The 14324-nt window shown below is 35.5% G+C and overlaps 1 protein-coding gene across 4 annotated transcripts in view; it reads right to left on the bottom strand.

Moving 5' to 3' along the window:
* Positions 1 to 482: 482 nt before the first annotated feature.
* The window catches only part of GOPC (golgi associated PDZ and coiled-coil motif containing), a 60964-nt gene continuing 47122 nt past the window's right edge, over positions 483 to 14324 (bottom strand). For 2 of the 4 annotated variants that reach the window (XM_037843446.1, XM_037843445.1), the window contains 4 exons: positions 11544 to 11639; positions 10144 to 10308; positions 7791 to 7971; positions 483 to 5547 (listed from right to left, as the gene is read on the bottom strand). In XM_037843446.1, coding sequence (XP_037699374.1) covers positions 5417 to 5547; positions 7791 to 7971; positions 10144 to 10308; positions 11544 to 11639 — 573 coding nt within the window. In that variant the 3' untranslated portion in view covers positions 483 to 5416. The remainder of the gene's footprint in view (positions 5548 to 7790; positions 7972 to 10143; positions 10309 to 11543; positions 11640 to 14324) is intronic. The other 2 variants (XR_005217925.1, XM_037843443.1) reach the window with 2 other exon arrangements.

The raw sequence follows: 14324 nt of genomic DNA, 5'->3' as shown, positions 1-14324 counted from the left end.
AGGCCACAAAGCGTCCAAGGTAACACCTCAGCAATCGGGTACCTTCACCGGAGGATGGCCAATGGCATCCGGAAAACCTCTGCTAGCTTGGAAGGCAGCTGGCATCTGCTCCAAAGCTCCGGCCTCAAAACGGCTTTCTCCCAGGACGTTCCTTTTTAGCAAGCTTGCTTCTCTTCAAAACATCACTCCCAGCTGCACTCTCTCAGTTCCCTCTCTTTGAGTCAGCTCATTTATGTAGCTCCACTGATCAAGGCCCACCCCGAATGGGTGGGGCCACGCCTCCATGAGAACATCTCATCAGAATCATTGCCCACACCTGGGTGGGGCACATTCCAAGCAAATCCAACCATCACCAAAACGCCTGCCCCACACAAAACCACAAAGATAATGGCATTTGGGGGACACAATACACTCAACCCGGCACAAGTCCCAAGCCAAACCCAGGTTTGGTGATTTGCTAGAAGGACTCACGGGACAAAGTATTTAGTTGTACTCATAGCTGTGATTTATTACAGAGAAAGGCCACAAAGCAAAATCAGCAAAGGGAAAAGGTGCATGGGAAAAAGTCCAGAGGAAACCAGGCTCAAGTTTCAAGAGTCCTCTCTAGTGCAGTCACACAGGAAGCGTGTAATTCCTCCAGCAGCATGTGTAACATGCGTAAAGTGTTCTTTACCAGGGAAGCTTGCCTGAGCCTTACAAGCCCTGGGTTTTTATCATGGGTCAGTCACACAGACACCCTCTGCCTAGCACATACCAGAATTCCAGACTCCTAGAAGAAAAACTGGTGTTCAGCATAAATCTTATTATTTGTACAAACATTTAGGCACAGTAAACCACTCTTATCAATTAAGAGAATGATGAGAGCACTCCCGAAATTCAGGTTACCAGATGCCAGCGAAAAGACTGACCTTATGAGCAGGCCTAAGGATAACAGTCTTGTGCTTGTTACATTAACTCTTCTGCACATCACCTGTGAAATATTTAGCAACTGCGCTTGTGCCAAGCACTACGTGTACTCAACTTACCCACCAGGATGTTGTCCAGTTTCCCAAATCCCCATTTTACCACCTGTTTCCTCAAACCCATTCCTAGTCCACTTGTGTTAATCTGGGTCCACCAAGACTAAGACAGGATTAGCTGTGCAATACATTTATTGGGGCAACACTGGTGAGGGAAAATAGGGAAGGAGCAGGGGTTGGCGAGAGGCTGGGAGGCAACTGGACCACAATGCAGGTCTGACCCCAGGTCAAGGAAAGGAGGAAGGAAGCTGAGTAGAAGCATCTTAGACTACAACGCAATCCTAAGGGAGTTTGGCAAGACCATCATGGAGTCTGTGAGCCAAAGTTGAGGAGTTATCACATCCCTGTCATGATCAGTCATTGGCTGGGAGCAGCCTGTGGGAAGCGTAGCCTCAGCATGAACACAGTGATGGATTTCAGAGCGCAGCAGCTGGGGCCTTCAGTCAGTTACGCTTCCTGCAGGTAGAGACCTGAGAGATTGCTTTCTCATGGCTGCCACAACAGTGACATGGCTCTCAAAATACACCTGAAAAAGATTTATTATCAAACAAATATTTAGCACCAACAGCACAGGGTAATTTGCAATGCTTTTTGGTTTAAAAACAAACAAACATAAAAAACCAGTTACAGTTCTAAAACCATTAAAAATAGAACACTGATTAATAAGGAAACTGCAAATAATCTTTTAAATTTCACAAATTCAACAATATCCTATGTAGATGAATTCTGGGGAAAAGAATTTTTTCAAATGGCTTAGTGAATTCAGAGTTTAAACCCATACACAGAAAGCACATATGTATTAACACTAAATCAAGGTTATTCAACGACAAAAATTAAGTATTTCCAAACATTCATAATTCAAGTCCTTTCCCAAAATTTATGATTTATATTAATACTGAGAGTACAATACCAATTTGCAAGTTCAAATTCCTGACCTTAAATGCCCTTAGCAAAGAAAAGGCATTCCTACACATTATATAACCAGTTCTTAACTATAAATTACCTGATGTAAAACTTCTGAGGCAAAGAAGTTGAGTGACAGATTAAAATGAATGTTCCTAAAAATTATTTTAAGCCTAATTTGGGAACTTCTAAATTATATATGTTTGATTGATAAAATGGAAGAACATCCTTCCTTACATAGAATGTAGGACTGGTTTTCTAATTTTTATCAATGTTATCTTCATAGATAACATTGGCCATCAATATAACTCAGAACTAAGCCAAGGAGACTAGAGTTTTCTCCATCTGCCAAGTTTCAACAGAAAACTAGTCCCATGGTTGCCCCGGCAGTTCCTTCCAAGCAGCATATTTTTAAATAAATCAGATTAAAAAGTTCCAAAGATCAAACAGTTAACTCCCACCAAAAAAACATGGCTTCACCATAGTAACTGAGTTCAGCCTTTGCACAGAGTGTATGACATGTTGGTACAAATAATGGAGCTTTTAGAAATAAATAATAAACAAAAATATTTAATGTGAAAGAAAAATAAAACATTTATTTTTAAAAAATGACATCAATACCATTTAAGGTAGAAGGTGCCATCTTTATTTACAGGCTAATAAAAAAAATATTAAACTCAACTTAACTAGATTATATAATACATTTGTTGTAAATCCTACAGATTTGAGGCTGACCCTAAAAGACTAGATAGTGAAATAATGGATTACATAATAAAATAAGGATGTCAAAGAATTGTTCAACATACACATGAGTCAATATACCTTTCAGTTTCTAAACAAGAAAAAAAAAATAAGTCCACTGTGGTGGGGGAAGAAACCAGCACCAAGGACAACTCTGCCAACTTTCGACAACTATTCAGTTACAATTACCAAGACTTAATCTTCATCTCTCTGAAATTTACTTTAACAATAGTCCTACAACCCAAATGTCACTTTTTCAACCAATTCATAAGAGATGCTGTAGAAGAGAATTTTAGAGTTCAAGGTGTAAATATTTATGCATATACACCCAAACCACACGTAATGTTGAAATTTTTTTTTCTCAATTATTCTATCTGTATGTGCATGTGTATATTTTTCTTTTCTTTTAAAAATTCTAATGGTTTTGCAATAATTCTGTCATCTGTTTGTTTTTTCCTGGAAGCTTGAGTGCTATATATGATTTTTTCTTCTATAAATGTGAAAATATAAAAACGGCTTTTCTTCCAGTCCTTTGAAAAAAGTCTTAGTTCATCCCCAAAAGGCCATATATTCTAAAATGAACTTTTAACATCACTCTAACAACTGACAGGAAGCTCACGGTGCTCTAATGTAGGCTTGCAGACCAAGGTGAAGAGGTAATAAAAAGGAAACTGATCTGTGGAATTTTAAACTACACAGAAAATTTTCCATTTTGTTTATCAGCCCTTAAAAGGAATTTCTATCATAACCCATCTCATACAAGCCTTCAAATTACACAGCATCCTCACAAAAATGCCAATTCAAAAATACTCTTTACAGATTCATTAGCTAGTTCTTGAAAATCAAAGTTTATGTTTCCAAAGGATTCAGTCATAGTAATGGATAAAGGATATTTTCTGAAAATGTGATGGCTATCCCATCCCAGATTGTGTTTTATGAAGATAAGAATAACATGGCTTCATGTCACAGCAAAAAAAAGTTTTCAGATCTGCCACAATGGAAACTTTTTCTGTAAATGATTACACTAGCTGAAATCCAGTTGGCAGATCTCATGTCATGCATGGGGGTTTGTGTAAGGGTAGGGGGAATGTATGAGGAAAAAAAAATTTTTTTTTTCTTTTAAGAGGCCTAGCCTGTCAGAGCAAATAATATGTACCTTGCTTATTCAGTTATAATTAAATACTGGCTTTTGCTTAGAGGCAATGTTACACTATAACATACTTTAATATCAGTAACAAGATACACTCTGAAGTGCACTTCTGTTACAAACTAACATGGTGATATACAGATGAACAAAACCACCCAAACAAACCATAAATGAGCCAGTTAAAACATAAAATTTATAAATAGCAAAGTCACCAAATAAAGTATATACATCTTATAGATTTATCTATGAACAAATATATAGTGCACATAGAAAAGACAAAAAAATGTGTTTAAGATCACACAGCATCTGAATATTGAAAATGGAAGATACTGATAATATTCTAAAAGCCTACTAGGCTTTGTTCCACTTAATATTTCCTTAAATGTATATCCTTTTAAACAGTGATACTGGCAAAACTTATGAACTCATTAAATGTAATATTTTGACACTGCCCAGCAGGGTACAATGGCCTACAGAACAGTAAATAAAAGAGGAGGCATCCCATGCTTAATCCTGGATAAGAGAACTAGCAAATTCATAGCTTGCATCTGAAGAGTGCTTTAGTCAAATATACACTGACATGAAAAACCAACCAAAACAATACTGGATCAAAATGTTCTCACCTCATTTTGCCCACCTTTGCCCTCAGTTTTTTAGATGCTCTCAAATCAGTTACTTTGAGAGAAAACTGCTGTTTGAATGCAATGTATTTTGTGACATAGTATTCAACTTGCATTTTTACTAAAAAAAAAATTTATCTTTAAGTGCCAGGACTATCACAAGACAAGCTTTATGAACAATTCAAAATGCATAAAACTGTCATTGTGGGTCCCAGAAAATAAGCATTTGAGACTAAATATTAACAGTGTAATGTTCCACTACCATGCACACTGATGAACATAATTGAGAACAGATATTTTACATTCATTTACATTTCTTTTAAAAACCAAAAAAGTAAAATGTGCAAGACCTTTTCAGAAATTATTTCCAGTGCAGTAATGATTAAAGATTGCTTGAAGAAAACTATTTTGTACTGCATTGAATAAAGCTCGAAGACCAACTTATTACAGTAAGTGAGCATTAAGAACTGATTTAGAAATCAGGGTGTACAATAAATAAAAAAAAAAAAAACTAAGACTGTTCTTTCAATTAAAAAAAATTAAGTCATGCCTACATTTCTGCAATTCACTGAGTCAACTTCCGTCCTCTGAAACACCATATTTAACATTCTGGAATATATAATACGAACTCACTTACTCTCTTGTATTTAAAGGCTATTTTTTATAAAATTCCTTTCTACTAAATGGAAAAAGAACCAAATAAAACAGCAGTGCTTCATTAAGAGTATCTAGTAAATTCCCTTTGGGAAGCACATGTTTTGGTGCTTACAATTTTAAGAAAATAAAAATTGCTTTGCATGCACTTGCTAACTATGGTATACCACAGAAAATGGCGGTGTTTATGCATTTAGAATTGTTCATCTGAAGCCCCGAGGAACGTGCCTTTCATTTAGGCAACAAACAGCCTCCCTTAATCATGTATAGTCTTTGTTACCATCTACCCTAGTGCTCCAAATTCAACAATCTTGTCTGGAAATATAGTCAATTTAATAAGATTTTTTATGATACAGACTGTGCAGATCATCTAATTTAGAAGCACTGTCATCTAGGGGAGTTTCACTCGAAGTTTCTAAGTCTCCATTTTCATGTGCATCAGTTACTGTCTTCTTATTAAATCCTGGAAGAAAGAAAAAAAATAAAAACAAATGCTTTCTAGTCTTAAAAACTTAGTCTTATAATTTTCTTAAGCAAGAAACAAATGGTCACTGTCATTAATAATAGTAACACGTGGCAAAATAATGGGGCTGGTTGCATCATGTTAGCAATTCCTGACAAAGGAATTCTTTCTTCTTATAATGGTTATCAAACACAGTACAGATTTTAAAAGATTATATAACTTTTAGGTCAGTCCAATAGATAAATTTCCTGCCAAGTTTTCTATGAAACTTACAATTGATACATACAATTGTAAAATTAAATTTCACTTACACAAATTTCTGTTGAACTGTGAACTGTATTTTTCTTTTACATTTTTGCTTTCAGATTATAAACTCCTAAATTCACTGGGATACATACCCATTGACTGCTAAAAATTTAGTTTGTTGGCAAGAAAATGTTTAGCTAAAATTTAAAACTAATGTTGGATAATCTACAAAATAGAAAATAGGCTTCCAAATAAATAAATAACAGTTGGCTGTGTCACCTATTTTATGAGCTATGAAGTATGGATATGGGCTACATAATAACCAGTAGATACCATTTATGTGATTTGAGTCAGTTTATAGTGATAGATCATAAGAGCACACATTCTTGGATATCAGAGCCACACTTAAGCAGTCTACAATTTGCATAGGTTACACTGCTTAATCTGTTACAAGTAAATGAAGAAAGTTCAGCCTCACACAGATTTGTAGTTAAAATAGAGAAGAGTATTTTAATAGCCATTTCAGATGACTGTGAATAATGTTCTTTGATGTTATACCCAAACTTGAAAATGTAGAATTTGAAACAATATCAATGAATTTTTTGTATTCTCTTACATTAAAATCCATTTGTCTATCTTGTATTTTGGATAGATCTTTACATATGCATGATTTTGTAACATCATACATTAGTCATTTGGAAAATATTGGTTCACTGAGTAATACAGCAATTCCAAAAGTTAACACATTTCATTTACTGTATCAAAAAATCACATTCATTAATGTCCCCACCAACCTCATCAGAAAAATCTTTTAAGTGTTGGAAAGCTGTTGAGCTCACAGTGGCTGATGCATGTTTTACAAAATTGTAATATTCACTTGAGAGCTCACACTTTATCACTGGCAATAAATACTGTCAGTTATTTTCCTTGAAAGGATGGGCTCACTTTGTCAGTCATTCTTTCAAGTAAAACTGTCTTCCATGAAAAAACGACTAGTTCAGCTATCAACTGCCATCACTTAAGCACTTTCCTCTGAGACAAGCATCTTAGTTCAGTATGCAGAAGTGCTTCAATACCTACTTCCTGTTTCATCACACAGAATGTTAAAAAAAAAAAGGTCCTCAAGGGTTAGGATACAATAAAAATAGTTTTTACTGCTTCATCAAGGATATTTTTAAGTGAAAGTGGCATTTTCTTTTTCTCTTTTTTACTACAAGTGCATGGCAAGGAAGAATACAACAATTACTAGTACAGTTCTGTGTGTCACTGCCTTGATTTAAGACACAGTTTTACCCACTATTGCTTTTGCACCATTGCTGCATATGTCAACCCAATAAAAAAAGACAAATAACATCTTAGTATTATTATGAAATGTTCTGACCTCATGGGCCCCCTGAAAGGTCTCAGGGACCTCCAGAGACCTACAGATGACAATTTAAGATAATCGCTTTATGTAAAAGGAAGTGCAAAAACTCTTCCTTAAAATGTGTGTAAATGATAGCAAAGGAACTAAACCAAAGATCACATTTCCTGATTCTAACAACAATTAAAGGCCAACAATCTAATCACCTTTTCATACTTAACCAACAACATTTTGTATTATAAGAGAAGAATTTGCATTAAGACAGAGAGACCAGATCAGGACGTATCTGTTCTAAAAGGCATGTTGGTTTTTGTTTCAGAGTTTAGAAAACTTGGGTTTTATTTATTTTCAAGGATGACTGTAGTTCAGTAACTGGTAATGTACTTGTCTTAACAGTGCAAGATGAATCTAGGAAAACTTGTATGTAAATAACAATTTTGGCGTAATTACTGGTGTGCAATAAACTATAAGCAAGGGAAAGCTATTCATTCCTTTGGTATCCCCATCTTTAAAAGAGTATTACAGTTTTTACATTATAAAACAGTATAGAACTAATAAAACATCTGAGATTTTTACATTTGAAAATGTATTAAAAATGAAATATCAATAATAAATTTTAGAGTTTTTTTTTTACCTTGTAATACATTGATTTCCCCGCCTGTGTCTTTGCAACTAGCACCAGGATTACCACCTCCTTCTAACTCATCAAGGTACAAACGGTAACGATGTCCACTCTCATCTTCATATTCTACATTTTCATCATCAGAATCCACCTCAGGAGCCACATAAACTACTTCAAATTCAATCTCTCCTCTCTAAAAAGGAGGAAGAACATGAGGAAGTCAAGTGACTATAACTAAAAAAGGATTTCCAAATTCTTTAGTATAGATTGGGTAGGGGGAAGAAGTTACACCTCAGATGTATCTCCTTTCAAGACTGCAAATAATGGAATTCTAAAATCATTTGGAAGGGGTCTTAGAGACCATCACGTCCAGACCAACTCTGAATCCTCTCTATAAGCAATTTCCTTTTAACATTACAGTAGCTCTTTCTACAATGTCTTTGCTAATAGGTCTAAAATAAAAAAGAATGCTTCACTATTCGTGTACTTAATTTGGAACAAGCATTCAGGTTTAGGAGTCATTTTTGCCATTTTGTACTTTATACAGGAATTCAGCAAATCCATCTAAAAAGTCAGATTTTAAACAAAGTTGCACCAAAGGACAGCAAACAAACCCTACCTTAACTAAATCAAGAAACTCCTACACAATAATTTCATGTTTCTTACTGAATACTATAGTTCTTGAACCTTAACTTTCATTGAGCACCAAACATAGCACTAATTAAGATGTTCTGTCTAGTAATAATAGTAATTACTCTATTTACTGAGCAAAATTACATCCTTCAACCCTCAGAATAGCCTCATTGTAATCTTTTACATGAATGAGAAACCTGAGTGAGAGCTGGAGAGAGCGGATAATTTTCCCAATATGATGAACAAAGAAACAGAAAAATAGAAACTTGATTCCAAAGTCCCGGCTGTTTCTACTATGCTAGACTAAATGTGTAATATTTGTAGCTGTTATTCTTTAATAAGAATTTTATTTTCAAGAAAAAAGTCACAGATTATTTTATGTTAAAAAAATGTCAAGCTCTAATTGTCATTTGACAAGAGACTACAATCACTACAAACAAGCCTGACGTTTTGCAACTCTCTGAAAATTATGGCCTGCCTTTGCTAAAAAGAAACCATGCCATTTTTGACTGCTACTCATTAAGTTAGGCTCTTTGATAATCCTCCTTCCCAGCAGTTCAGAATTTTAATGTCATTTAGTGTTTTCTTAAAGCTTTAAGACTGCCTGTTTTGTAGCTTCTTCACCATAGTTGCTTCACCATATAGCCACCCTTGTGCTATTGGATGGCAGCCAAATTGGGTGGAGAAAACACTTACTTAAGGGGACAAGGTAGCACTCTCAGATTTCCCTTATTAGAGTATGCTTTTAAAATATCACTTTGGGGAGATAGAAGGATAATGCAGAGGTCTTCAGTAAAATTCTAGATGACAGAATTACGTCTGTGGGGAGCTGTCATGGAATTGCTGATTCCAGACTTTATATGAGGAAGAGCTTTCTAAAAATCAGCACCGAATGACAAGCAAATGAACTGCTAGATCATCAGCAAGTCCTCCCTTCAATGCAATTACTTAACTACTGAAGCTGTCAAGGAGCTTCACACATCACACAGAGCTGAACCAAATGAGCTATAAATTCACTTTCAATTCTGAGATTCAATTCTATTTGCCATACTTCACTAACGTTCCAACAAACAACTTCATGTGCTACCAACATCTAATTCCCTTAACCGTATTCTTGAAGGACAAAAACAAAGCAAAACAAACATCTTAAGCACACTGGAAAACAAATGAATAATGCGTATCAATCCCAACTCTATAGTTGATTTGCATTCTGATCTTGTTTAATTGTTTAATTCTCTATGAACCTCAGTTGAGTCACTTTAAATAAGAGGGTTGGGCTAGATGATTTCTAAGGACTCTTTCAGTCTAACTGTAAAATCAATCCACTTCTAATACTGAGTTTTAAAAAAACATCTTGTATTTGTGTAGTGTTTCAATCACTAATGATGGTTTGCTTTCTACGTGCCAGGTCCTGAGCACTTTATATGTATTGACATACTTAATTCTCACCACTCACTCTCAATTCCTACTGCACAGATGTGGACACTGTGGCACAGAGGACTTATGTAACTTGCTCAAAGATATACAGCTGTGGAAAAAAAGCAAACAAAAATCTCCTTTTTTAGTAAATCTGGCTGAATGTCTTCTACAAAAGCCTCAAATCAAAGGAAACTACAAGTCTACATATAACACTTTACTACTTGAGAAACTTTCTTGGAAAGTATAAAATATTCAACAGATTCAAAAATAACCATTTGATAGACATAATTTTAATTACATAAAGGGAACTTACCTGCTGGGAAAGAATGGTTACAGCTTCTTTGTGCTTTGTGTCTCTTAGGTTAACTCCATTGACTGCCAGAATCGCATCCCCAACATGTAACCCTCCACATCTATCGGCAGGTTGCCCTGGGTGGATCTCAGAGATGAGGATTGGAACACCATGTTCTTTCCCACCCTAACAACAATAAAAATTCAGTAAATTAGTTTACTCTTTGGAAAGTATAGTCACAGACTATTGTAAATATAGAATATTTTCTTAAAAATATCTTTCAATAAGTACCTATGCTATCTCTAGAAATGTCAGATGAAACTTTATTTGTACTTAAGTAATAGTAAATAAATTATTTTAAGAATCAAAGAATTCCCTCCAGGAAAAATGATTACTAGGACCCCCTCCCCCAAAAGACTGGCTAAACTCTTTTTGTAAAAACGAATTATTTATGTATTAGCAGTCCACAGGACTATGGTGTTCTTCAGACTCTAAATCTCTCATCAATAGTAAGGCACACCATTATTTTATATACCACAAACACACCATTATTTTATATATCACAAAAATAATCAAGTGATGGTAGGATGCATCTGAATTTCAGAGATGTTAACGTGAAAAAATGTGCAATGCAAATTGAAGAAATAACAGTATTTAGTACCTATCACTTTGTAGTTTGTATCATAGTTATTTATGTATGTATATGTATGTCTTTTCTCTTCTACTAGAATTTAGGCAGTACATTAAAAAAGGTAGGTATTCAATAAATATCCATTGGATTGACTTTTTATTATAAGAAACATTCCTACATTAAGCAATACCAGAAAGCAAATAAACTTATGCAGTGCCTAAGCATTACCAAATGAAAATTAGAGTAAAGCTACCTTATTCATTCATCTGGAACAAAGCACTGAGAATACAGGCAAAATAGCTCCAAATATATGCACTTTATAATATGATTAGATCTCAGGAATGTTGCCAAGGGCAACTGTTTGTAAAAGCATCAAATAAAAAAAGAAAAATACATAATCTTTGGATCCAAGATCAGTGAAATCTGACAACAAAGAAACGAGACAAGAGAAAGCTAACACATACCCTAGAAAGAAGACCAGTACAATCTGGACCAATTAACAGAAGAAAACAGTCATAACTATTTCAAAGGCTCCTAGAGGCATCTCAGTATATGCCTCAGAACTATGACCTGAGTCAAAAGGAAAATGTTAAACTATGCTTACTGAACATAACTTTAATAGTTGTTAGGAAGAAAGTTTACACAAAATATAAGCATTGGTATCCATGGAGATAAATTTAGCTATTTAGAAAATGTATCCAGAATATTTTGTTCCCCAGTGCTATCCAGCAAAGGAGCATGAGTATACTAGATAACAGTAGAAAAGAAGACTGGAAGCACTACTTCTTACTGTAATTGAAATGCCAAGGCCTTCATGATCTTCCTTAAGGAGGAGAACTTTCCTAATTGGACCAACACCTTGGCTTTTCTTTAAGGAGTCTTGATCCTTATTAGGGAAAAAAGGAAGAAAAGTGAGTATTACTAAATAACATACCAAATGGAGTAAACCCATGCTACATAACTTGCTTTTAGAAATCTTTATTAATTTCCTAGATAGATATACAGTATAGTGTTAAGAAAGTACATCAAAGGATTACAGATACAACAGAAAAGTGAAAACAGTTGTTCTATTAATATGGTGAGATATAGAGATGATTTTCTCACCTTTTTGTCAATAATTTAATATTGATAGATCTCTTTTTAAATTGTAGAACATTACAAAATAAATTATTGTCAGAAATTATTGATGAATAAATTATCTTAAAGAAATAAAAGTAGATAACTGTGTATTTTCACTGGAAAATATCTTAAAGATCCACATCCATTTTAATTGACTTGTAGACTTGAAAAAAACAACTCTCTTCACTACTTGGTGCTCTGGTGTCCAGCTCTAAAAGAAACTTGCTCCATTAAAAATTCTTTCTCTGATACCCTTACTCTTTCCTTTTCTAGTAAACTCGTTCCCTATTCATGGATAAACAAATTTCAAGCCTTCTCCAGCTTTTAAATATTGACCACATGCAAACATTAAAAAAAAAGGACCAAAATCTCTTCCCTTCAATCTCCCAAAATCTTCTTTAGCTATTAACCTCTGCCCCCTTTCCCTAACCTTTACACAAAGTTCATCCTCACCGTTATCCACTTCCTTACCTCCCACATTCAGAACTCCGATCACTGTAACCAGGGTTTGCCTCCCACCCCTCTTTCTGAAATTGTCTTCTCTACAGTCACTGGTAACCAATATTGCTACATCAATGTACATTTTTTAGCCACTACCCTACTTGTATCCCTGCAGAAAGAAGCTGATACTATTGACTATCTCCTCCTTGAAAACCTCTCTTTTCCGTGGTTCCTATTACTCTATTCTCCAAGGTGGCCTAAAGCTTACAGTCGCATCTCAGGTTCCTTCCTTTGGTGATCCATTTCCTTACCACACTCCATAAAGGTTTCCATCATTGGTCACTTAGTCTTTTCACCTTATATATACTTTGCCTGGGTGATCTTAATCAGTTCCATGATTTCAATTATAAAAGATGGATGATTTCTCTAACATTTCTTCAACTCAGACTTCTCTACTCAAATTCTAAGTCATATATCCAACTGGATATACCTTGCAAGTCCCACTGGAACCTCAAACACTACTCTAAAGTGGAACTCATCATCTTTTCCCCCAAACCTGTCATTCTCCTCTACTTCCTTAGCAGTGAATGCCATTGTTATCAGTTACCCAAGTCAAAAACCTAGATTCTTTCTTCTCACTCACCAACTTAACAAAGTTCTCTTGATTCTCATTTTCTCAAACCTGTCCTTCCTCTCAAATGCAACTTTGCTGCCCTCATCATTTTCTCCTTGGATTACTCTAGTATCTTTCTAATATATTTCCCAGACTCCAATTTGGTCTTCTTCCAATCTATCCTCTTCACCATATGAAAGTAACTGCCCAAAATTGTATATATGATTAAGTCCACTATTATTTAAAAGCCCCATGATTGTCAGATGAAAATTCAAACTCCTTTATAAAGTTTAGAAGAATTTTCTTCTACTGGCCACTGACTAAAACTCCAGCCTCATCTTTAGCCATTTCCACATTAATGCTCTCATCACCTGACACATCCAATACAGTAAACTACTTTGTCTTCCTCCTAATCTCTCCATTTCCCAAATCTACTGGACCTAGAAGTTAATGGGACCCCCAAAAATGGCAAAGTGCTTACTGCACCCTACCTCAAGCCCACCAACTCCATGTACGTATCAATTCTTCTTTTTTTTCTTTTTTAATCATCATTTTATTGAGATATATTCACATACCACGCAGTCATACAAAACAAATTGTACTTTCGATTGTTTACAGTACCATTACATAGTTGTACATTCATCACCTAAATCAATCCCTGACACCTTCATTAGCACACACACAAAAATAACAAGAATAATAATTAGAGTGAAAAAGAGCAATTGAAGTAAAAAAGAACACTGGGTACCTTTGTCTGTTTGTTTCCTTCCCCTACTTTTCTACACATCCATCCATAAACTAGACAAAGTGGAGTTTGGTCCTTATGGCTTTCCCAATCCCATTGTCACCCCTCATAAGCTACATTTTTATACAACTGTCTTCGAGATTCATGGGTTCTGGGTTGTATTTTGATAGTTTCAGGTATCCACCACCAGCTACCCCAATTCTTTAGAACCTAAAAAGGGTTGTCTAAAGTGTGCGTAAGAGTGCCCACCAGAGTGATCTCTCGGCTCGTTTAGGAATCTCTCTGCCACTGAAGCTTATTTCATTTCCTTTCACATCCCCCTTTTAGTCAAGAAGATGTTCTCCGTCCCACGATGTCGGGTCTACATTCTTCCCCGGGAGTCATATTCTACGTTGCCAGGGAGATTCACTCCCCTAGGTGTCTGATCCCACGTAGGGGGGAGGGCAGTGATTTCACCTTTCAAGTTGGCTTAGCCAGAGAGAGAGGGCCACATCTGAGCAACAAAGAGGCATTCAGGAGGAGACTCTTAGGCACAAATATAGGGAGGCCTAGCCTCTCCTTTGCAGCAACCGTCTTCCCAAGGGTAAAACTTATGGTAGAGGGCTCAACCCATCAAACCACCAGTCCCCTATGTCTGTGGTCATGTTAGCAAC

Source organism: Choloepus didactylus, chromosome 7 (assembly GCF_015220235.1).
Source record: "Choloepus didactylus isolate mChoDid1 chromosome 7, mChoDid1.pri, whole genome shotgun sequence".
In the NCBI taxonomy this organism is placed as follows: domain Eukaryota; kingdom Metazoa; phylum Chordata; class Mammalia; order Pilosa; family Megalonychidae; genus Choloepus; species Choloepus didactylus.
The sequence above is the reverse complement of the archived record's forward strand: the minus strand, read 5'-3'. Positions and strand labels throughout refer to the sequence as shown.